A 26,923-nucleotide genomic window follows, 5' to 3' on the forward strand; every position below is an offset into this window, starting at 1 on the left:
CGCCCAAGCTGTCAATCACACAGCGCGAGTTTATCTGGACACTTGCCAAAACTCGTTATGAAATCAATGATGCTGTTACACTGCACAGCGAAGCTCTTACTGTACTTACCTCATGTTTGCATTGGTGAAATCATTAGTGAGAGTGCAGAAACTGCGTTGCAATGATAAGATCGTCATTCATGTGATCAACAGACTGTCATCTGCTCAATGCTCATCACTGCAACCTTTTATGTGATGGGAATAGATCTAAATATTTTAAAAACTTCTCACGATTTGTTAATCTCGATAGCTGTTATAGTAAAAACGTATAATAGCTGTAATAGTAAAGGTTTTTGAGAGAGTTCCACATGTAATGCTAGCTATTTCATATGCAAGCATGTCAGCCAATCACAGCAGTGGGCGTTTACACTGAAGTCTCACAGCAGCCAATCACAGCAGTGGGCGTTTACACTGAAGTCTCACAGCAGCCAATCACAGCAGTGGGCGTTTACACTGAAGTCTCACAGCAGCCAATCACAGCAGAGGGTGTTTACACTGAAGTCTCACAGCAGCCAATCACAGCAGTGGGTGTTTACACTGAAGTCTCACAGCAGCCAATCACAGCAGTGGGTGTTTACACTGAAGTCTCCCCTTCAAACAGAGCGTTCAAATCAGAGGCTAAAATCAGGCTAGGAAAAATGCCTTTTATTTCTACATTATGACAATTTTTTATCTAAAAAACATATATAAGGGCACCCCAGGAAACATTATAAAATAATAAAATAATCCATGCCATGGGACCTTTAAAAATGTCTAGAATTGGGAGGGTGCCAATGATGTATCAGACAGTATGCTGTCCAGATGTGTGTAGGACACCTTTGAGCTAAAAGACCTTCCTCCCTGAGAGTAAATGTGCACAACAGTGCGAGCTCTAATTGCTCTGAATGCTTAGCTCAGTCACACATTAAGTGTAGTGAATTAATACAGGCCTGAGTCTGTGTGGGTGTAAGAGCCGAGATGATGAGTGACAGCCTCTTCCTCCGAAGCGCCACTACTCGCAGAACACGCCTGAGGATTATGCTTAAATTGATCATAAGATTATAGTTTTACACTAGCATGCGCTGTTGATTAGCACAAGGCCATTTCAGCAGCTTCTCGACGGCGTGATTGAAGTGCCGATGATCTTTTGTAAATCCGGCGACTGGCCCGAAACCCACAGCTGCTCTGCTGAGCTCAGTCATTTCTCTATTTAGGAATTATTCTGCGATGATGAGTCAGCGGTTTCCTCTGACACGGCACAGCAGAAGCTGATCTCCAGAATATATTTTTTTGCTAATTTGGTTTTCACATTTATCCAGAGACAAACTGCACATTTTGACCCCAGTCGTTTTGCTTACAAAAACCCAGAAGGCTTCTCTAAACTCAGGCTAGAGAATAGATTCGGGCTGCATTTGCAACCAGCATGAGCACATAATCAGTGTTATTGAATACAACTACAATGTACACAATGAGAGAAGCAAAGCTGAGAAAAAACACTATACAATGTCCACCACCACCATGATTTCAACATTTGAATGTGACCTTCAAATAACAAAAAGTAAGAAAGTTGAAATATGTTAGTTATGATTCACTCCCACACAGTATATGTGCTGGTGCCCGAGTGGGCTCTGATATCATAACACTTGATGGTTTCGTGATATCTCAGGCTTTGTTTTGACGTGGCCTGTTGTTGCGATCTGAGTCCACATCCTCCAGAAGAGCAGTGATGAATCAAACAGCTCGAGAGCAGATGATTTATCCGGGGCAGACCCTGTGATATCAATGCCCTCAGAAGCTTCTCTCTGTTACGCTGATTGTGATTTGAATGGACATTCATTGTTGCTTGTGTGTCATACAGTATAGGGCCATGGGACACAGTGGATTTAACCAGGAAAGGCTAACTGACCAAGTGTGTGTGTGTGCGTGCACATTTCGTGTGTCAATCTAAAAAGTTTGAATAGGGGACGGTCATCATTTAATTATTTAAAGTCCCATTGAAGTGCATTGAAACTCGCTGCATTTTTCAATGTGTTGACGTAATTTCCACTGAAACAGGAAGACAGGGCGGGGCATATCGTGCAGCTCCTCCCCTTTTTTTGGAATAGCCAATAACATTTCGTTTATATCACAGCTCGGCCAGAGCCGTTGAGTTATGCGAAGCCAGATTCGACAGCGTATGACAGCCACAGTCTAATAGATTCCTCTTTTGATTTAATATGAACTTGTTACTAAAGCTAAACAGTCAACATAATCATGCTGAGGGAGTGTAGTTTGAAAAGCAGCATGGCACCGGTGTAATCTCTTCTACTCGTCAGTGCTGTTTCTAATGCTGCGTTTATCCGTTTTTCTTTCTCCTTATCACTTTAAAGTATAGCATTATGTGTAGAATTCAAATGCGTCTGATACGTTTTGTGGTCTGCACCGACTGTGCGTGACATTAACGTTAAACCAGACTTCATTCGCCTCAATGGAAAGCATATTTACACTGTCTGAATCATTCCCTGTCCCTAGTGAACGATATGCCATTCATCTTATAGAAAATAGTAATAGTGTGAACAAGTGACCAATTTCAGCATCTATTTATAATGTAGGGGGCGGGGCTTCAGATTATAGAAAGCATTTGATTGGACAGAAAATCTGATGAGAAGTTGAAGTTCAGAGTGATGTCATGAAAATCATTGATCCATATTGGCGGAAGTGAGAGACTGTAAGTTTTGAACACTTACAGTATATCTTCTAAATGCAAATTTTGTCATTGTTTTGAAGCAAACTAGCTTATAGATAACAGTAAGACTAACATATTCATAATAAAGGCCAACAAAACTTCAACTTTGATTTCATGGGGACTTTATATAATAATTAATACGGTATATGTTCCGAATATTGTCATGCCAGCATATGTCACTGTACGTAAAAAAAAAAATCTGTAATTGTGAAATCTACTGGAAATGAGAACTACAGGTTATTTTTATGGTATGCAATGAAGTGTTTATTTTTAAATGTGATTGTTGGTACATTTTACCAGTATTTACCATCATTTCAATATAAAAATTTTAATATGAAAAATATGCATTATGAATATAAAATATGATATAAAATCATTTTCTTTATAAAAGACAAGATTTGGTCCAAAAAAAGCCTATTACAATTAAATGGTTAGTGTATTTCACTATTTTTTAAATCATCAAATATGTATATATACATTTTTTTATTTGTATTTTTTTTATTTTTTTATTGTGTATATTAAGGTAGTCTTCACAAAACAGGGGGAAAAAAACAACATTTTAAATTTGTTAATGTAAATAATAAACAACCCTCGGAATATAAAATGCCTGAAGTTTATGAAACATATGGCGCAGGGTTATTGTTGTTAACAAAAACAAAAACTATAAAAAAAAAACATTTCTGTTAATTAAAATAAAGCTGAAATAAAATATAAATAATAGCCAAAAATCATAAACTAAATAAAAATTGGAACATTTTCTTGGCAATAAACTGAAATAAGTTGAAGCACTAAAATTACTAACTGGAAATAAATAATGACTAAAACTAAACTAATTCTAAAAGAAGAAAACTAAATAGCAATATAAAAAAAAACATTTAATAATGACAATAAAATGACAAAAGCACATAACCAAATTACTAATAATTAGATTAAAATTAACATGAAAAATAAAAATAAAAGCTCATTCAAAATATTAATAAAACTATAATTCAATAAATATATTAAGTGAATATATTAAACTAATTAGAGTTTTAAAAAGTGTTTTAAAAGTTTATTTTAAAAAAATTCCACAGAGCCAAAGAGTGCATAAAGTTTCAGAAACACCCAAATACAGAAAAAAAGAAAGTGTGTTATCAGGTACACTGATTCAAATTGAGATGCCTTCATATTCCCAAAGCTCTACACGGGTACCATTTATTATTACATCGTGGTCATTTCAAAGTCTCCTCTCTGCAGTCGAGATCAAAAAGTTGAAATGGGTTTGTGCCTCCTGGGTGCTCCAAAGCATGAAAATGTGTTTGTATGCCTACATTTGTTGAGGTTGTCAGGACTGACATTTCAAAAATCTCCTCCGAGACTGTACACGGAGGGACCCACACACTCCTGCAGACGAGAACTCACCTGAATTCACCAACGTTTTCTCATTTCTCTGCAGATATCTTTCAGTGCATTGGCTTCATTTCTTTTGCCCTCCCACAAACATACTTAGTACATTTACAGCGACAGCTCGTTTATCATGTCACTCGCCCTCAGGAAAAAGCGTCAACACAAATATGAATATTTTTGAAAACGAAATTTGACAGTATGACCACAGAAGGCTCTGGAGGACAGCGGAGATGTCAGTGTGGATGCTGTAAAACGGATTGATTTGAGGGTGAGGAGCCCCTAATGCAGCACAGATGTGATCTCAGAACTGTGAATGACCAGATGAGACTGTTTGTCAGTGTTTGCGGTGGCCAGCGGTGTTCACACAGACTATTTGTTTGGGGGGACAGAGCATTTAAAATCTTTTAAATAATAATCAGGCATATGGAATAACATAAAGAGTAAATTATGCATAATGTTGTTTTGAAATATTTTCAAAAATATTCAGGCATCTCTGTCTTTCTCACAAAGGACTGCACACAATATTTATTTATTTATTTATGTATTTATTTATTTCAAGTCAAATCAGGTTTTATGGCGATTATATGATGATGATTTAAAATGATTACACATTAAAGTAACAGTAAAACTGCACATTTTAGAGTGGCCTTTTATTGTGGCCAGCCTAAGGCACACCTGTGCAATAATCATGCTGTCTAATCAGCATCTTGATATGCCAAACCTGTGAGGTGGATGGATTATCTCGGCAAAGGAGAAGTGCTCACTAACACAGATTTAGACAGATTTGTGAACAATATTTGAGAGAAATAGGCCTTTTGTGTACATAGAAAAAGTCTTAGATCTTTGAGTTCAGCTCATGAAAAATGGGGGCAAAAACTAAAGTGTTGCGTTTATAATTTTGTTCAGTGTGGATGGATGGATGGATGGATGGATGGATGGATGGATGGATGGATGGATGGATGGATGGATGGATGGATGGATGGATAGATAGATTTGCCTTGTACAATATATATGAATACAGTATGTGTCCATTTGAATTAATTTGCATTTGACATTGAACAGGCATGAATCACACACATACAAATGCCCTCTTCAGCTGAGCGTTGTGCAGTCAGAATGGTTTGATTTGGAGGACTGGATTAGACTAAAGCCCCCAGCGTCTCTGTGCATATTCCACCCTTCTCGACTGTCACATCACAGGGATTAAACAGCTCAGATTCCTCCTCCAGTCTCTGACAGGTGCCTTCCCCCCCGAGAACACTATTTGTGGGTAGATAGGCCTTTGCATGGAAACAGAAAATGAAAGAAGTAGGCTTTGTGACAGAACGTGATTGAATGAATCTGGCCAGGTGATGGACTCAAGACATAATGCAATGAATGGCATGGCATTTAAGAAGAAATAATAATCCAAAAGACATAGAGAAACCAGAAAGCAAAAAAACAAAACAAAAAAAAAAAGTGCTTTTTATTTTATTTTATTTTATTTTATTTTATTTTATTTTATTTTATTTTATTTTATTTTATTTTATTTTATTTTATTTTATTTTATTTTATTTTATTTTATTTTATTTTATTTTATTTTATTATTTTATTTTATTTTATTTTATTTTATTTTATTATCATATTTTGTCGACATATACTAGCCATGCACACAAATTCTAGATACATACATAGTATCAGCATTATAATATACATATAATATACATCTATTATATTTTAACGATATATATTGTACATATTACGAATGCATTACGCATGCATTAATGTATTAACGTTGACAGCCCTAACCCTATATATATAATCAAAGTTTGTATGGAAGCTTGTTATATATATAAACCAGAAATAATCAAAGTTTTAGATTAAAGAAAGATAATTGTGACTTTTTTATCTCACAATTCTGACCTTTTTTCCATCGCAAATTCTGACTATTTTTCTTAGAACTGCCTGATAAACTCACAATTCTGAGAAATAAAGTCTCAGAAGTATTTTCTTCCTCAAAATTATATGTTCTCAGTTTTTTTGGAACCCTCTGTGTATCTTAATGGTCCACTGCAGTGTGTAGTACATATATAGTGTAGTCAGGCTGGCTTTTAGCTGATGTACAGGAGAGGATCTCATCTCTTGGGCCCCTGAACAATCATTTTCTAACATGTCTGTGTCTGTGTCTCTCATCATAGCATCTGCTTTTATACCAGTCCTGCATCTCAATCCATAGTCCCAGAGCTGTGTCTGATGGCTGAGAGGAATAGCAAAAAAAAAAAAAAAAACTAGTAATCTTACTCTCTGCACAACTTTTGACGTTCCACAGATTATCCACACCATGCATGCATTTTTCAGTATGAATGTTTCAGATTTTAAAATGAAAGATTTTTTATTTAAAGGCAAGCACAAGATTTGTTATTGTTCGGGTGTTGAATAATTCATCCAAGTTTCTGAGCTTTGTCCAAAAATGTGTCCTGGTAAAATACTTTTTATTAATTATTCTACAAATTTCCATTGTTTTTAAAATATGTCTATGTAATAAGGTTGAATTATTACATGCTTTTATGTCAAACTGTCACATCAGTCTTTTAGGATTTCAGCATGATTTTAAAATCAACCATGGCTATTGGCAGAAGAAAAAATTATATATTTATTTTATCGGTGGATGAAAACCAGCCATGCATAGATCACAACTGTACTTTTGACCCCATATTTTGACATATTTATAACTAAATCCAAGGTGCCTTTAACAGTACAATATGGATTTTGAAGCGACGTTGGCTGTATGCCAGTGAACAACCGCAGAATGAGACTTTTTCTTTTTTCTTTTTGACCCTATATGTTCTTTAGTTATATTATTCCAGTTTATATGAAACGCAGTGATAGCTCCTCCACATTTGACACTGAGAGATCTATAAAAATGCAGAATTGATTTACAAATGACTGACACAAATATTTCCCTGAGGGAATCTATCGTAGTCTCGGTCCGCGGCTGCACATTACAATGCAAATGTCAAGGCCGAGCTACTTTGGTATTTATTGAAACACACACTGTCGCATTCCTTTTTTATCATTGAAGTGGATTTTTTTTCTGAATTATACATTTATTTATTTTTTGTGGGTTTATACGTGCTTGCATACTCTGCAACACACCAAAAGGCCACCTCAACATTGACTGTGATGAGGATATTTTTAAACATGCCCACAAGCATTAAGTCACACTTCATTTGCATACTTAAGCCGTGCATTAAAAAATGTATCTAAGTGAGATGCAGCACATTCATTGTAAACAAAGGAGAGAAACTCACTCTCTCACACTTGCCCAAACACACCTTTGTCCGTTTTGTCTCTTGAGTTCCTTTTATGTAATGGAATTTTTATGAGGCTGTCAATCACATGCTCAGTGACATTAATAGTTGTGTGTGTGTGAGTGTGTGAGTGTGTGTGTGTGCGCGCATTTACTGACATTAGCATTGATATTACTGTAGTTCAGGTTTTATTTCTCATGGCTTTAGCCATCAGAGTGTGGAAATGTTTTAGGACAAGCTTGCATTTAAAACCCCACACAAATGTACAAAAATATTTATTAATACATGTTCATTCTCTGAACCATGTCATACCTTTTCTTTGCTTTATAGATTGTTAATGTTCAATGAGAGCCGTTTTACCTCACTCCTTTCATCATTTATTCACTACGCATCATTTCAAACCTGAATGACTGACTTTCTTGCGTCAAACACAAAAAGAGATAATGAGAAGAATGTCCAAGCTGCTCTTTTGCACCCAATGGAAGTGAATGACTGTCTCTAGTCCCCATCCACTTTGATTGAATGGACAAAAAGTAGCATGAACATTCTCTTAAACATCTCCTGCAGTATTTCACGCAAGAAAGCAAGTCATAGTGTAACAATCTTACAATAATATTAATAATACATTTCGGCAAGATAATTTTCACTACAATTCATAATTGAGACACAAAATAATGGCAGTTGTGTTTATATGAAATGAAAGATATCTGAAAATATCTGACCGCTGAATTCTGCAATTGTCCAATCAGAATAGAGTATACCAGAGAGCCGTGTTAAAAGGGTAGTTTATATCATATATACAGTATATTTGATTTACGAAAGACGTCCGTCAGAAACGTAGAAGATAAATGATCCTCTCCGGGTGCATGTGCTCTTGAGTATTTCTGCCTGTGAATGCATGTCATGTGTATGTATATTTTTGCTATTTATGTATGCAAATGTATGCGTGTGTGCGCATCGACATGGCTTCCCTCCCGGACATGTCAATGCGTCTCTCGTAATTGTTTCAATGTAGCTCTTCTTGTTGCCAAGAACTTTTGCACCTGTTACTATGTGTTGATCCCAGGTAAAAGTGATTCTCCACATGGGAGCATCACTTTCTACATATCTCTGTACACACTATATGTACGTTCACATGGCTCAGTGCCATGACTGTACGTACATATGAGTGTATGCTTGTTTTGTATAAATTATTTCTATATAATTTATCATGTTTGCACAGACTAGTCCATGTGTCTTTATCTGTACGTAGTTCTATTGCAACTCGATTTCTAAAGATAAAAATTAAATTTGCAATTGGTAAATTGAAAAAGATCGCACTTAAATTTAATTGGACGCCTACTAGCAAACGGGACCAGAGATGAGCTCTGAGTCTATCTGGAAATGCAGCTGGGACCTTGTTTTTCTGAAAGCCTTGTTGTGACGGAAACCATTTACAAAAACGAAACGAGAGAGGGCCAAAGCTTCAGAAGAGCCACTGCCTCACTAAAACATGATAAAAGGAATCATGGGACAGCCTTGAAGTGAGCCTAGTGTGTGCCGGATTAATGAACAGCACCACAGCTTCTCTCTCGCATACTTAATATTGAACAAACTTGCCGTAGAGCTATTTTTAGCTCTCAACAATGGGCTGGAAAAACCCTTAACGTGAATTGGCGCACACAATTTGGCGTACAAATGCCTCGATTTAGTCCAAAAGGTTCAGCTGTCATTTTCTGCTGTATAAGTATGTCTAGAAATTAAAGGCCGATTCCTAACACAAGTCTTTTCGTGTTTGGTTGACAGCTGAGGACACATGTGGTGATACTCTGAGGGGTTCAAGTGGCATCATTACGAGTCCCAATTTCCCGAGTGAATATTACAATAGTGCGGACTGTACGTGGACCATACTTGCTGATCCCGGAGACACCATCTCCATCATTTTTACAGACTTCCAGACGGAGGAAAAGTACGATTACTTGGAGGTGGAGGGGTCCGAGCCGCCAACAATATGGTGAGTCCAAATGCCTTGCCCACCTGTGTTTATTCCCATGCTCATCCGTCTTGTGGCGTTTTGCTGGGTGGTAATATTTGCTTAATCCCATGGACATCTTAAATGAGTCATCGTCCCATCCGTAATCTCACCTCTGTAACTGTGTGTTATCCAATGAGTCTCAATTAGCTGTGACTTAGTCTTGCATGTTTTAACAGCGTTAAAGCGTTCCTCGTTTAATGTTGTTGCCGTGCCTGTGCATCATGTGTCGTTTCCAGCTGTACCTTATGGATGTAATCGTTAGTCATAATGGAAGCATCTAATGTTGTTGTCTAATGTTTATATCATCATAATATTTCACCTCTGCTGTTTATTGACTGGGCTCAAATTGGGCTATTGATTCACTCCCTCCAGGCTTGTCTACCCTGGTGATGATGGGGTAAAAGATGGGTAATTATTACCAAGTTTTTTTTAGTTTTCTCCTTCGTATACTGTGCCACATTTGTTTCAAGGGAAAAATCCATTGCACGCTTGTTCTGCGTGGAGCTCTTAGAGGAAATGAACATGAGTATCGATCGCCCGAAATGCCCTTCCTCCTCACTTTAATGTTATAAATTGAACTCTAGCCAAGTTTTTAATTACATCTCATTTGGAAAGTATGGTTTTGATATCAGTCAGTGTCATGTAGGGCTGTATGGACCACATCCCTGGCTGTCAAACGCCCCATATAATACTGAATCTTCACATATATAAGAGAACAGAATGACATTCAATATTAAAGGGGTCATGACAATTTTTTTAAATATTTTTTTATTTTTATTATTATTATTATGTTCCTTGAGGTTCACTTATAATTTTAATAGAATTTTTGCACAAACTAACAAACATATATATACTAGTGCTGTCAAACGATTAAAATATTGAATCGCGATTAATCGCATTAATGTCATACTTAACTCACAATTAATCGCAATTAATCACACATTTTTATCTATTCTAAATGTCCCTTGATTTATTTTTGTCCCATTATTTTTTTCTCATTTTAATGCTCTTATCAACATGGAAAAGTGGATCGGCTTGCTTTGTGCAAATGTTTTTTTTATTGAAAACAACATTGGCATATACTGTAGTGTTCAATTTCACACTAACATTCTCACTTGGAGCAAATAATCCCATCAGAGAATGCTTGGCCATCAAGTGGTGTTTCAGACTGGACGTGCTGCGATGATCGCTCAGTTCACAACGACAAAACACACAGATCACGTTGGAACCATTTGACAACTTTTTAAAAGTAAACTTTCCATTCAGAATCTTATTGGCATCCATTTCGGCGCCTCGCACTCGCCATCCACTCGAAACGTAACGTTAGCCTACTACTCTTTGGCCGGCTCGCAAGCCCAATCAAGAGTGCCTGTTGTTTTGTTTCAGGTCTAGCTAGATCCGGTGTGGTATTGTAGTTTTTCTAACGTTACTAGTTGTTGCAACAGCATGTGAAAAAAACTACAAAGTTTGCTAAGCCAAAAAGAACGTTAATCTCGCGATAAAAAAAATGTATGCTGTTAAAATGGGTTTGCATTAACGGAGTTAGTAACACGTTTAACTGACAGCACTAATATATACATTTTTTTTAAAAAAATTTTTACCCTCATTCTGACCCCAGTTTTTAAGGCGCGGCTCCTTTAAGGCTTGTTAGTAAGCGGCCACTGTTATGATTGGCTAACGTCATTGCATAGCAAACAGTATCAACGCCTACTGGCTATTGCATGCAAGTAAGTGTTTTAAAAACATTATCCATATAAAACCAACTCAAGTGTGTGGAGTTCGTCAGAAAATGAATGCACATCTGTATACTGTTTCCAGTGTAGATAGCTTTTGCTTTTGACTTGACGTAACGCTCATATCTGGTGTAGGCAAGTGTCAGCCATTAATAACTGAACGTCAGTGGGCGGGGCCTATGGTCTATAGCCATTGGTCGATGTCTTGCTCTGGAGGCAGACATATGCAAATGTATTTGCCATGTGACGTCACAGATCCCACAATATCCAAACAAGGCGTTTTTGGAGCTTGATTAAATAAATGCTTGGTTTATAATGAGGACGTTTTAAGCTCTGAAACTTGCAGGATGTTTAAATTGTACAAAGACCTCTTATATGTCAAAAGATCAAGGCAAATTTGATTTCTCATGTCATGACCCCTTTTAATTCACATGAAGCGCATGTTTGTCCGGAATTTTTGCATCTTCCATCCATACAGCTACTTTATATATATTAATATAAGCTACTTATTTCAGTTTTACTAGTACTTCAACTCATTTATTTCAGTTAGTTGTCTAATATTTCTCGTTTATGTTTTTAAGTTTGAAATTTTCATCTAATGTTTGTAATTTATCTGAGCTTTATTTAAATTACCACGAACTTTATTTAATAGTTTTAGTTGACAATAACAACATTGTCAAGTCATTGTGAGATATAAAGGCACAACTATGGACTATAAATTTTCAAATAAAAATAAAAATGAAATAAATTAAGTCACAAATATGAGAAATAAAAAGCAGTTGATAGATATGTAGTCACAATTACCTTTTTTTATTTGTACTCTCCTGAAGAAACAGGCTTTCATAGTTTCCTCTGCATTTCACTGGTGTACATTTTTCACATTAAAACGTCTGAAATACACAGGTGTTTTCATCTTGAAAAAATGATGTACAATCATACTTCCCTGGAGTTATAAATTAAATAGTTAAAGGCTGACTGATGTGGGTGTAATGACATGTGACACTTTATTATGACACTAAAAATCTTGAAGTCGAATGTCAGCAAGTTAAACTCAAGCATCTCAAATACATTTAGCACTGAACTCAGTCACTTATGAGCTATTTTTGAACACATGCATTGCTGCAGGCCCTGTGACTGTGTAGAGTTTTCTTTTCAGTTTACAGTGTGATCACGGGTTTACCTAAAACTCAAATGTGGCGTAAAGAAATGCAGGGTGTCCCACATCTTCCTAAAAAAAGAAAGTGAGAGAGTAACTAAAGAAGAAAGCAACTCTATCTGCTCTGTTAAAGGGATGGTTCGGAGTAAATTTGCACCATGACCTCGAGCCAAACACCCCCCCAGAAGCTTGTTTCCCTTGGTCGAACATTATTAAAGTTAGAGCTTATTTAGAGAGATCAGCCGGATGGCTTAGTGCAGGCGCTAATGGATCCAAGGTTGTATCTCGTAAATTACCCCACTAATAATGCCCAGAATGGTACCAAACTTCTACAGTAGTACAAATAGCTTCTGTACTCATAAAACAAGGCATTGGAAAGTTTGTAAGTACATCAGGAGTTTATTTAAATAACACTTGCCTGACGGCTAATGCTACCGCTAACCCGGACGTCGAGGTCACTTCCGTGATTTGGGAAAAGCCCGTAAAAGTCCTGGCAGAAAGCGATGCATAAGGATGTAGTGTAACGACGCCCAGTCCCAGGAATGCACTAATATTTTGTTGGTAGTACCAGTTTGCAACAATTATTAGTTAACACTAAGTTGTCAACACTTCTAGTCTATCACACTAATAATTCGTCGTTACACTACATCCTTATGCATCACTTTCTGACAGGATTTTACGGGTTTTCTCCAAATCACGGAAGTGACCTCGACGTCCAGGTTAGCGGTAGCATTAGCCGTCAGGCAAGTGTTATTTAAATAAACTCCTGATGTACTTACAAACTTTCCAATGCCTCGTTTTATGAGTACAGAACCTATTTGTACTACTGTAGAAGTTTGGTACCATTCTGGGCATTATTAGGGGGGTAATTTACGAGATACATCATAGGATCCATTAGCGCCTGCACTAAACCATCCGGCTGATATCTCTAAATAAGCTCTAACTTTAATAATGTTCGACCAAGGGAAAAAAGGGACCTTGTTTGGCTCGAGGTCATGGTGCAAAAGACCCTAGGTTGAAATTACTCCGAACCATCCCTTTAAGTGCTGGTAAGATTCCCTATGATGCTCAGCAAGCGGTCAGGTCGAGGGGGAAACGTAATGGTTTCAGGCACGCGCCGGCGACGTGTTAACACATTGTTTACAGGGATTTATTCAAGACAGTCTCTTAGCGGCAAGTAAGGGGATGTCAAAGAGGATTTTTAAAGCGAGCCAGAGAGCCTGATTTGAATATGCATGTTATGTAGATGAGCCGGTCCTTCTCCAATGCTGATTGCTGCATAAACAAAGCACAGCGGACATCTGATACATGTAGATGTGAACGCAACAAGCTTCACTGCCCCGTGTTTGCACTGCTCATTCATCCGAGACTAGATCAACAGATAAACCTGCCTCATCACTTAATCACATCTGGCGTTAGTTTTGTGGCACGTTAATCTGTCTTGTGTACAAATGTTTTTTTGTTGTTTTTTTTGCAAACTCGCCTGACCTGTTTTGTGTATTCGGATTAGGCGACGCCAACCCTCACGTCATTGCAGATCTAGCCTGTCGTTTACCGAGTGTCCTTACATCTCTCTCGCGTGCTTCTGGGTCACCGCCTTTCAGTGATTGCCTCTTATTGGATTAGTCAAAGCCAGGAGATGTTGGAAACTCCCTGGAAAAGGCGGCACAGGTAGATCGGTGCGTTCCAGCGATGCGTTATTGATGTCTTTAATAAAGCATGAACTTCATTCTCCCTGCTGTAGACTCTCTGATCGAGCAGCTTATTTACTGAGGGTTTTCTACATTTTGGGGAGGTCACCCTGATGATGTCATCACACAGTTCAAGCAAGCCCATTTGCAAGTCTGCTGGAAATTGAAGTGATAATGTAGATATATTAGTATGATAATGTATTGCCTGTTTTGCAACTGTTTTCCATTGCAAAGGCGATTTAGAAAAACACAGTGGTGCTCAAAGCACATACTGTATCTTGTATGAGGTTACATGTAAAGTGCTTCATTTTTTTATTTTTTATTATTGCTTGTGCAAACGTTTAATTAGTAAATTACACAGACAGTTATTGTCACATTTCCAGGAATTATCTTGCTGCTAATTGTCAATTAACGATGTTGTAAATGGTGTGGGATAACTAGAAAGGGAGATATTTGCTATTTTTAGCATTCATTTATTCCCCATTTTAACTTTGCAAGTAACAACACAGGAAAAATATTTGTATTTTAATACACTGTAAATTATGATTATTATATTGTTATTATTACTATCATTATTATCAGCATAAGAATTTGAGTGAAAAGTTCAATTTGGAAAATGCCTTAGCATTCAGAATCTTAAACACAACCTTCTGTTTATTTCCTTACTTAAATAAGATTTTGAATTCTATATTTATTTTATTATTATTATTATTATCAGCATAACAATTTGAGTAAAAAGTTCAATTGAATTTTTTTTTAATCTTAAATAGTTAATTTTAGGAAATAAGGTTTGTGTTCGAAATTCTTACAACATTTAGTTTATTTCCTGATTTATATTAGATTTGAAGATTTTGAATTCCAGATGATCTTATTTTATTTTATTATTAGCAGCAGCAGCAACATAACAATTTCAGTGAAAAGTTGAATTGGAAAAATAACAAATTTCATAGCATTCAGAAACATATATATATATATAAAAAAAAAATATATATATAAAAAAAATTATCTTAAAATATTTAGTTTATTTCCTGCTCCCAGACACTTGGACCCCACTGCATTCCATCTGATGTCTTATAATAGCTCCTCATCGCTTTGCGGTGTTGAACCACTGAAGGCGTTAAGGTGTAAAGCTTCTGCTGGCTTTATCATTTCCCTGTGATTTAAGTTCCCCGTCGTTCCTCCTCTGGATCCATCACCCGAGGACCACAGTCTGCTGCGTGTCTTATGATGCCTCTGACAGCTTCGGTGTGACTCGAGTGCAGATATCTCCAGCAGTTCCTGGTCTGTGAGCTTCTCCGGCCTGTCAGCGTTTCAGAGACTCGTCACTTCAGCCTGAACCCCCAGAATGCAGCGAGAGTGATTAGACCCAGTGTTGTTGTGAGAGCTGACGTGATTGAAGCCAGAACGCGACAGCTCGGCTGCCGGGAACGTCTTGTAGTGTTGTATCCGCTGTATCTGCCAAAGTACAATTTTAGAAGTGCAACATCTTTAAGCTTTAAGTCAGAAAAGTTGGGGCTCGACAAATAACTGCTGTCCAGAAATAGATCAGACACAGACATTCAAATCAAGGCCTGAAACGTCTGGGTTCTGCTCGGGACAGAAGAGGAATGAGCCATTTCTCACCGGAGAGACAGTGGGATTAACTCCCGACAAACGCTCATTACCTCCCATCACAATTTATCCTCTACTTTTATTGGAGATGATTGGATTGGATCACTTTTGTCCCTCTCCATCACTCACGGGAAGGCGGTGTATTGACCATGTTTAAAAGGGCAAGGCAACCTCACTTTCCGTGCACTGCTCTATGGGAGTGCATTGTAGTCGGAGATAATTCAATGTCGCGGACGCTTCTTTTTCATTCTCCAGGCTGTGTGCGATTGCTTGTGGTTTATTTATCCGAAATGCAGGTTATTTGAGTAAAGGAAGATTGTGTTTGCAAGGTGAGGGCTAGTTTGCCTTAACGTGTTTGTGGAAAGATGATGTTGTTTGTTGAATCTCATGCAGCACCTTGACGGATGAGTATGTAGAGGATATTGGAAAAACACACACTTCAAGATGTGACCTGGTTGTTTAGCTTATAGCAGAGGATGCTATTGAGAAGTGTTAGCTAACTGTTAGCATTCCCATGCATCTCACTGGATGTACTTAGATGTAACTTCTGGTAAAAGATGAGCGCTTTTTAGGGAAAAAAAAAGTTGGTGGAAGTCAAAAATCTGTTTTGAAAAACTACATTTGATTGAAACCATTTGAGTGTGTGTATGTGTGTGTTTGTGCGTGCATGAGTGTGTGTCTGAATGGGTGCAACTCTGATCAATTTATTGCATTTATAAACCATGATTTAGAAGGCGTGCATGCGTGTGTGTGCGTGTGTGTGCGGGTTAGTGCGCGCAGTAGCGGTTTTTGGCACGGGCGAACCGGGCAATCGGGGCGGCGCCGCCGGCACGAGCAGAAAAAAATATAATAATAATAAAAAATCTGCGCCGCGAAGCGGTTTTCTATTATCTATCATTTCACTGTGTGGGGAATTGGCAAATTTGCGCCCCTGCTAGCTGAGAAGATGCCGTGCACAGAAGCTGTTTGTTTGAGAAGGGGAAAGGGGAGGGGGCGCGGAGGCGCGGGCGCGGATGACAGTTCACCTCTGGGTCTCTCCCAAATGGAACGGACAAGGGGGGGGGACGGGGGATCCATATAGTTATCTAAGTCAGTCACACCTCGACTTTCTTCCAAATAACGCACATTTCATTCATAATATTATAAATACAGGCCTCTATATTTCCTGCACATTTTTGTTTTTCTGAATTGTCTGAATGGCTAATAAAAATAGGTAATACAAAACGATTACTTGGTCACCACCACCAAGGTGAATTGGTTTAGTCTTGACTTCTGGTCGTGACTCGTCGTGAGTGACAGTTGGTCTGGGGGGGATCAGGGGAAATCTGTTGAGATGGACACGAAAGGTCAAAGCCATCAGGTGCCCAATTTAGAAACGAGCGAAAGATAAAGGTATGCAATGCAACTATGTTTTCTCTGTATGATTACGGTATCCATGTCATGAATGAAGGGGGCAATATTAATTGGTGGGTATAACTCTTATTTGTTAGCCTTTTTGCTATGATTCTTGCTATGCTTAACAATAATTCGGTTTTAACTCAAACACGAGATCTAATTTCACCATAATATTGTGCTTTGCAACAAAACTGTTAAAAGTTCAGTTATTACACTGCAAAAAATGAATAAATAAAAAAAAATGGGGGGGGGGGGGGGGATGCTCGAAGGGGGTCTCGCCCAGGGTGTAATTCAATGTAGAACCGCCACTGAGTGCGCGTGTGTGTGTGCGCGCGTGAGTGAAAGTGTGAGTGAGTGTGAGTGTGTGTGTGTGTGTGTGTGTGTGTGTGTGTGTGTGTGTGTGTGTGTGTGTGTATAGGCAGGTGACAAAACTTCTCAGATTTCTGCAGAATTGGAATTCCTATCATTCCCAAAGTTCTGCATCATCTTATCTCTTGTTTTCATTTATTTATGACTTTTTTTTACATTTTGGCTTTGTTTAATAATGCTCACAGAAATACAGCACTCAGTTGTAACACATTTTACCATGTTTAAATCCATTCCACAGATTTATCAGAGCAGAAAATGTGAAAAACGACTGCAGATTCTGTCTAGCCAAGACACACGCACACGCACGCACACACACACACACACGCACACACACACACACACACACACACACATCGACTGTGAATGCCAGCAGAGGACCCCTCCAGCTCTCTCCGTGTCGGGATGAGAGGCAGGAACGGGAGGGTAATTAACGGTGCCCTTTTAATTCTGTGAACATGTAAAGCAACCTGGCATCTAAAGGCTAGAAATACAGAGTTACCTAACCATGATGAAAACTGATCCAGATCAAGCTCGCTCGTCTTCGTAAGTCTCTTCATGCTGTCAGGATGGACTGCATTATCACAATTCTTAAGTTTTATTTAAAGTGACAGTTCTACAGGTTTGTCTTTAGGCATGTTTGTAATTAATGCTTGATCAGAAACAAAATAGATAGCCTAATATGTAGTTGATTTATCTCTTGATATGAGCTGAAAATGAAGATAATTTTCGTTTTAATCCGTCATGACTGTGTCATTGAAAAGCCCTTCCTTTCGTGATAGACTGGCACACAAAGGTGCTTTTCATATAATCTGTGCTTTTCTTCGTTTCTTGCCAAAAGCTTAAATAACAACGAGGTGGGTGGGGGGGAAGACTAAAGTGAATTGAACATCAATTGAGAGTAATGTTATGCATTCCACGTTCCAATCAATTTTGCTGGCACACTAACCGACGTTCACTTCTGGGAAATCTTGTGCTCCGGACGGAAGCAGCATTCAGAGCAGAAGAGCCTTGCTGTGACCTTGAGCTGTGTGGACTTCAGCTTCCCTCAACACACACCTCACGCAGATTTAACTGTATGCATAACGACATGCAAAACATACACTTCCGTGCCATCATTTATTCGATACATGTAAACATGAAACTATATGCACACACACATACGCACTACCATTGAAAATTTTTTTATATATATTTTTTTATAAGAAGTCTCTTCTACTCACCAAAGCTGAATTTATTTGATCAAAATAAAAAACAGTAATATTGTGAAATATTATTGTTATTATTATATATTAATATGTTACTTTTTGTATTTTAATATGTTACAATTTTATTTATTCCTGTGATCAAACTGAAATTTCAGCATCATTACTCCAGTCTTCAGTGTCACATGATCCTTCAGAAATCATTCTAATATGATGATGTGCATGCTTGTGTGTGTGTGTGTGTGTGTGTGCATGCTCATGCATGCTTGTGTGTGTATGCTCATGCGTGCTTGTGTGTGTGTGTGTGAGATGCTTGTGCGTGCTTGTGTGTGTTTGTGCGTGAGTGCGTGAGTGCGTGCATGGTTGTGTGTTTGTGTGTGTGGGTGGGTGTGTGTGTGTGTGTGCGTGCACATGCGTGCTTGTGTGTGTGTGTGTGTGTGTGTGTGTGTGTGTGTGTGTGTGTGTGTGTGTGTGTGTGTGTGTGTGTGTGTGTGTGTGTGTGCGTGCATGCTTGTGTGTGTTTGTGTGTGTGTGTGTGCGTGCTCATGCGTGCTTGTGTGTGTGTGCTCATGCGTGCTTGTGTGTGTGTGTGTGAGATGCTTGTGCGTGCTTGTGTGTGTTTGTGTGAGTGTACGCATGCATGTGTCTGTGTGTTTAAAATGTTTTAAAATGTTGATATTTTATTTCTGCCAGTTCAATTCCAATTCAGAAAACGCACATACGCTCCTTCACATAGAGTGTCCTTCAAAAACCTTTAGAGGCTTAAAACAAAACTCAGGGTCCCTTCAAAAGAAAAGCACCTCGGATGGGCTCTAACCCATTAAAGTTGGCCTTCTGCTAAAGTGCTTTGAGAAAGCGAGGAGAGTTGGGAGCTCAGAGTTCAGTGACATTGGGCCGTCCAGCGTCAGGGCGTTTATCAGCGGCTCCACAGACCTCAGGCCTGAAGTGGAGGTGGCAGGAGCCCAGAGGCTGTCGGCTTCGCCAAGTGAGAGATAAGAAGCTCGGACAGCAGAGCCTGGCAGGAGCATCAGTGTTCTGGAGCGTCACAGTCCTTCAGAGCAACTCCTGCCAACTCCCCATCACGCTAACTCACTGTAGTCAGGTGGATCCTTGCTAATCCGGCTAGTGATCCCACTCGTTCTGTTCCTCGGACCCCCCTCGAGGGCTTAGCGGTCCGAGGCCTGTGTGCAGGTGCGTTTGTACAGGAGCCCAGACAATTAGTGTGCGGCTAACGGCTTTGTACTGTACAAACCTTCCCTGTGTGCTTCTTTTTATCCCTCTTTTAAAAGAAAGATTCTTTTTTTCAAACGCTTTTGTGTTCTCCACACAGATTTCAGCAAAAAAAAAAAATTGTCATACAAAAATAACTGAATTACTTTATTAATATATTTTTATTAATTAAAAAAATATTAGAGTTTATTATATAATAATCCTTTTTTTTTAACAATATTGTTTCTGTTTCTACGGCATGTAAAATTCTATAAGTTTATTACTGTTAAAAACAATTAATTATTGTTGGTATTAATATTTTTTTGTATTTAATTTATTATTATTTAATATAATGAGATTGTTTTGTGTCTACTGCATGTACAATTCTACATGTTTATTAACAACTTAACCAATATATATATATATATAATTTTTTTTTTAAACATGTATTGCATCATTACATGAGTAAACATTTATAATACTAATAAACTATATGTGACCCTGGACCACAAAACCAGTCACAAGGGTCTTTTTTTATTTATTTTTTATTGACATTTATACATAATCTGAAAGCTGAATAAATAAACTCTCCATAGGACAATATTTGGCCGACTATTTAAAATCTGGAATCTGAGGGTGCAAAAAAATATAAACATTGAGAAAATCTCCTTTAAAGTTGTCCATTTATGTTCGCGATTGTGCTGCATTCACTCACAAAAATAAATGTTTTATATATTTACGGTAGGAAATTTACAAAATATCTTCATGGAACATGATTTTTACTTAATATCCTAATGATTTTTGGCATAAAAGAAAAATCGATAATTTTGACCCACACAATGTATTGTTGGCGATTGCCACAAATATACCCGTGCGACTCGTGACTGGTCTTGCAATCCAGCGTCACATATGTGTTTAATATTTAATAATTTCCTGGAGCAGCTTATATGTTATTGTTAGTCCAATATTCAGCCAAGCACAAAGTATTTGCTGATATCATAATCCGCTCTGCTTCTTCATCTCGTGTACTGTATGTATGCTGGCTGTTTCGCCTTAGAGACTCACTTTATTTTCATATGTGCTGCATAGCCATAAGCAGAAATCTGTTTTAAATAATTCTAAAATCAGCACATTGACTCTCTGTTCTTTACCCAAAGGCTCAGACTGTGGCATGAGTTTCAGTGCGACAGAGCCAAAATGGCTGCCGGTGAGGAAAGCAAAGGCCCTAATAAGCAGCAGAAACAGTAGTTTACGGATCAGGCTTTACTGTGTGTCCAACATGAAGTGAAGTGTAGATCTGTGTTTGATTTGTCTTCTGTGTCTGTGTCTCTCGCTCGAGGACAGAGAACATCTTCTTGGTTGTAGAGCTCTGTCCCCTGGGACTTTAAATCCAGGTTTTTTTGAATAGTGACTGTAAGGATGAGGGAAGCCATTAATGTGGAGACGTATGAAGGAGTGCAGGGAAAGCGCTCGGCTTAAAGTCGCCATGAACTTGCATTTTAATCACACTCCCAGATGGTGGTTGTGAAGGTGGGGATGTGTGATAAATTCCTCATGAACATATTGGGGCATCTGCTCTGCCAACCTGCTCCATATCAACTGAGCCTGTGAATGAGGAGGAAAGCGACGATTACATGGAGATTTGTCCAAATATGCAGCGTCATGTGTTGCTTTTGTGTGCATTGGCATTCGTCTGTGTTCTTGGAGGTGTCCATCTGCTTTATTTGCGTGACTGTGTGTATTTGTGCACTTGTCAAAAAGCAATTTTTTTTTTTATTCAGCATGCAGAGCTTTCTGACTCATGTGAATGCAAAATGTGAACTATTTTGAATTATTATTAAACACATATTAAACCAGCAATATTCCCCCAGATGTTGCCCCAACTAGCCGAACAGAGTTGCCTGAATAAACAGTTTCACATTGAACGATTTGTTAAGGGTTTTTGATTTCCCAGCATGCATCGCATCATGAATAAATGATGCAGAAACTAGAATATTGAGCATTGTTTACTGACTTTCTGTTGTTTTGTTCTCACAGCTGGTTATTTGTTGAGTGGTTATAGTAAGAACATTATTGAGCATTGTTGAGTATGTATGTAGAGAGACGTGTGTGTGTGTGTGTGTGTGTGTGTGTGTGTGTGTGTGTGTGTGTGTGTGTGTGTGTGTGTGTGTGTGTGTGTGTGTGTGTGTGTGTGTGTGAGAGAGAGAGAGAGAGAGAGAGCTGGTGGCCTTAATCTTTCAGTGATAAATGAAAGATTGTGAAAGTCCTCGTAAAGATGGAGATTAAACATGGCTCCACTCACCTTGTTCTCTTTGTGTTGTGAGGCTGTAACTCTCTTCTGTTCTCCAGAATTGTAATAGTTCATATTTTCAAAAAATGTCCAGGGCTTTGGCTAAAGCTTTTCCATTGTAACAATGGAAACAACTGGGCACAGTTCCTAGAAAGGGACATTTTGTGGGAAATTGGGAATTCATTGCAATTTTCTTAGTGTTTTATCCTATTTAAAAATCCACTCTCATTTGAAGATGACTATTCGCAGCAATTTCAATGCTTCCCTCTTTTTATATTATGATATCTCAAAAAAAGTAATACAAATCAGCCTTATATTGTGTATGGCGATATAGAGCACATGCAGTGAGATGCAGGAAATACTGTTCAGGAAAATGTTTTTTTTTTTTTTTTTTGCTTCCGAAATATACTGTATTAAAGGAATATTTACTGAGCAACATAATTTATGTAAAAACAAATGGTAAACATTGGTTTTGATGAACAAACATGCAAATTTAAAGGCCCCTGTGGAACTGTGGCGATATACTGTTTGTCATTTGAATACCTTTGAAAGATGTTTTTTGCGTGCTTAAAACTAAATACAATTAATATTTCACACATTAGGGATCCACTTTTGCTTCATTTTAAAAATGACAAAATCATAGATTGATGACATCACAGATTAGAAAAAATATCATAGTGCATTACAGCCTATATGTGTTTAGGAAAACACCTTTTTTTTTTCTTTTTTTTTTTTTCACTTAAGTGTTTAAGTGTTGTATTTTTTAAATCAAAATTAAAAAATAAATGTAATTAAAATTCAATTCAAAACCCCGAGGGCCTTTAGACCCCATTGCCTCCTGCACTGTTTGCATTGATGATATTTTTCTAATGCATTACAGTATATTAGTCTAGAGACATTAGCATGTTATTTTCTGCTGATTGTGTTGATGGTATTCAGGATAATTATCATATTGAGTAATGTCTGTTGTGAATTAATTTATGGTTGATTTAGACTAACAGAATTTGATGCAAATGTTTCTTCAGCCAGTGGTGTAATTATGTCATGATAATTGAGCAACAGACTCATTAGAATGTGTCTGCAATATAACTATAAACATAACTATAATAATGAAATTCATATTCATTTTTGTGGCTGATCCTTGTATATGTATATATCAATAAAATATAATATATGTATATTATATGTAGGCTACTGTATTATAAATATATATTATATTAAAATATAATATAATATATGTATATTATATGTAGGCTACTGTATTATATTTTATTATATATTATATTATACTGTATCATATTTTGTGGACATATCCATGGATACGAATTCTAAATAGATACATATTATCAGCATTATAATATACATATAATATACATCTATTATATTTTAACGATATATACTGTACATATTCTGAATTAATCGCATACATTAATGTATTAATGTGTTGACAGCCCTAATTTATATATATATATATATATATATATACACACACACACACACACACACACACACACACACTATATATATATACACACACACACACACACACACACACACGCACTATATATATATATATATATATATATATATATATATATATATATATGGCAATAATATTTACATAATATGTTTACATATTCAAGCATAATAGTTACATTATATATATATATCAATAGATTCTTTTTAAAACCACAATTAATCGCATATTTATTGTGAGATTAAGCATACATCATAATCTTTTTAACGCATTTATTTTGTCATCATTTGCTATATCCTGCAAAGTAATCTAATCTAATTTAGGTGTCTTTAAAAAAAAAAGGACACTTGGAGTCTCCAAAGGAGAAATGAAATAAGGTGCCCATATAATATATATATATATGAATAAATTACATTTTAAAATAGAGAACAGTTCCAGCATTTGCAGACTTTTGTGTGGTAGTTTCGATCTTTACAGTCAGCCGGTGAGAGACGGCAGCGTCTCCTTCTCCTGACAGCTCCAGATGAACAAAACGTTACAAATGAGCGGATGCTGCCACCGGCGCCCTCATCTCTTAAATCTGTAGCGTTCCCAGGCAAGATGACGAACAAAAGAGAAACCTCTCTCAGTCATCTATCCAACAACAGGCCCTTCTGAATGAAGAGGCGGCGCTCTATTGTTATTGATTGTCTAGTCCTACAGTAGATCTCAATGTGAAACTATGATTCAGGGTCCCACAATGAAGGGACCAGGCTTTTCAATTTGATACCTGCGCTGGGGAAAGATCATTTAGAAATGCCCATCTGCGACCTCACAGCAAGACACAGGGCGCTATCTTACACCCGGCGCAATGCAGCGCCAAGCGCGGCGCAAGTGTGTTTTGCTAGTTTCAGCCCGACGCAGTTTTCATTTTCACGTCCTGCGCCACGTTGTTTAAATAGCAAATGCATTTGCGCCCATGGGCTGCTGGTCTGAGAACGAGTGTGTGTGTTCTGGCGCATTGTTGGCGCGTTGTTATTTTGAGGCAACAGAAATAGACTGAGCCATTGACCGACTGGAACCTGGTCTAAAGTCAATGGCGCAATATTTTTTTGTTATTTAAAGAGCGCGTTAGTAATGTGCGCCTATAGGCGGGTCCACAACGCGCGTACACTCTGCTTATTACACACACAGGGACGCACAGCAGCACACAAACATGGCAAATATTTAAAATAAAAGGATTACAATGTAAAAGATGATTATTGTGTACATAAAGATATGGTGGAATCCGGCTTGTCCCGTAGATGATCTGCTTGTGCTCTTTAACCTCGCGCACGATCAGATCCGTTTGCGCTCTGGAGACGCGTTCGGCCTTTCCACTATCAAATTCCGTCATGTGAATAGCGAATCTGCCATGGCCCGAGCGCAACTGGCTTTTAAAGGGAATGGGAGATGAGACTCTGATTGGTTTAACTCACGTAAATCCCAAAACACACCCATTACTCATTATGAGAATAGGGACAACACATTAAGACCATGCGCCGGGAGCACCGACCATTTTTCGCGTAGTTAAGCAAAAGTGGATTCGGACGCCCTAAGGCCGTGTGTCCACCAAAGCGTTTTTAGCCAGCTGAAAACACTAGGTGCTCTGCTGAAAACGCCTAGCTATGAGTGCTTGAGAGCGTTTGCGCAGCATTTTTTTCAGTTGAGACGCTTTGCTTGTTATGATACGGAATATCCGCGAAAGTGTTATTAGTATCTCATTTCACACATATTTTGTTTCTGTGTTGATTCTATATTAAAATTTCGATACAATGTAACATATTTTCTTTCGCTCTTGTTTTAAATTATTGGGTAAAAAGTGACAGTGATGAGCGCTGCGTTTTATCCAAAGTTGAACATTCTTCAACTCTCGGCGACCGGTAAAAAAACGCCGGGCGCTCAGCGCTACAGCGTGACAAAAACCGCTCAGCGCCTCGTTACGCTCATGGCGTATACATATTTCATTAACAAATGTAAACAATGTATTCCACCGCAAGTAATATCTCAATGCTTTATTTCGATAATACTTCTATTTCACCATTTCAATTATTTTGATTGCTAATGCTAATGATAAATGATGATCACGCTTTAGATTAGGGTCCAATTCTCACTGTTAACTAACTATTAACTACGACTTTTGCCTCAATAAACTCCTAATAACTGCTTATTAATAGTTATTAAGTTTAGGGTAGAATTAAGGGATGAAGAATATGGTCATGCAGAATAAGGCATTAATATATACTTTATAAGTACAGTTAATATTCTAGTAATATGCATGCTAAAGAGCAACTAGTTAATAGAGAGAATTGGACCCTAAACTACATAGTTACCTAAATGATATCCAGCATGATTTTGACCCTTATTGATGGGTCAATAAGACTAAAGGTTGCGAGATAACTTTCTTTGATTATTTGTCCTCTTGATTACCGCGTGGTTTTCCTTTCTTTACACAAAAGGCGCTTCTCCTGCTGCAAAGGAGTTGGACGCAACACACTTGCCCTCCTACAGTATGTTCTGAGTGACAGGTCTGGGTACTGTGATCAACAGAGTGTAGAGAATTGATCTGTTCCTACAAGATCCTGTAAACCTGTTTACAATCCTCTCAGCACCCTACACATGGAGACTCACGCTGAAGCCTGTACAACAGCGAAAACAAACAGCAGCACCGGAGGATGGAACAGTCCGGCTGATTAAAGTTGAATGACTTGTGATAGTGATGGGCTTTTTAGGATTCAGAACAGGTTTGCTGTGGAAAGGATGAGGGAGATGAGCAGGTGTGCCGACACACAGAACACACAGAACACACAGAGCAAAAACACCGCGCTACAGACGTGACCACAGACACGCTTAACACTCTATCCACTTGTCTCTTATATTCATTAGGAGTTGTTCATTAGGGGTGAAATGAGGTTAGCTAGTGGAATTTTTCAAGTCTCTAGATAGGATGTCAAAAGCGGCATGAAGATGCTTATGTTCTGTGGATTTTCTAGACCTTCTGATCACGGTGGTGCACTTTCATTTGAAGATGGGATGTTGATCATAAGCTGTTATATTCACAAAATGTCAGATACGTTTTTTGCAAATATCGCCACAGAGTTCAAATGACAGCACTTGAGTAATACAAATTTAATTTGATTATTTTATTTTATTTTATTTTATTTTATTTTATTTTATTTTATTTTATTTTATTTATTTTATTTTATTTTATTTTATTTTATTTAGTTTTATTTTATTTTATTTTATTTTATTTTATTTTATTTTATTTTATTTATTTATTTATTTATTTATTTATTTAACTTTATTTTTATTATTTTATTTATTATTATTTTATTAATT

The 26,923-nt window shown here is 37.6% G+C and overlaps 1 protein-coding gene across 1 annotated transcript in view; it reads left to right on the top strand.

Annotated features, from left to right (window-relative positions):
* The window catches only part of csmd3b (CUB and Sushi multiple domains 3b), a 466,880-nt gene that overhangs the window by 177,462 nt on the left and 262,495 nt on the right, over positions 1–26,923 (top strand). The window contains exon 5 of the mRNA XM_082185594.1: positions 9,205–9,412. Within this exon, the coding sequence (XP_082041720.1) occupies positions 9,205–9,412 (208 nt within the window). The remainder of the gene's footprint in view (positions 1–9,204; positions 9,413–26,923) is intronic.

This window comes from Leuciscus leuciscus (assembly GCF_965113295.1).
Source record: "Leuciscus leuciscus genome assembly, chromosome: 12".
Taxonomy (NCBI): Eukaryota; Metazoa; Chordata; class Actinopteri; order Cypriniformes; family Leuciscidae; genus Leuciscus; species Leuciscus leuciscus.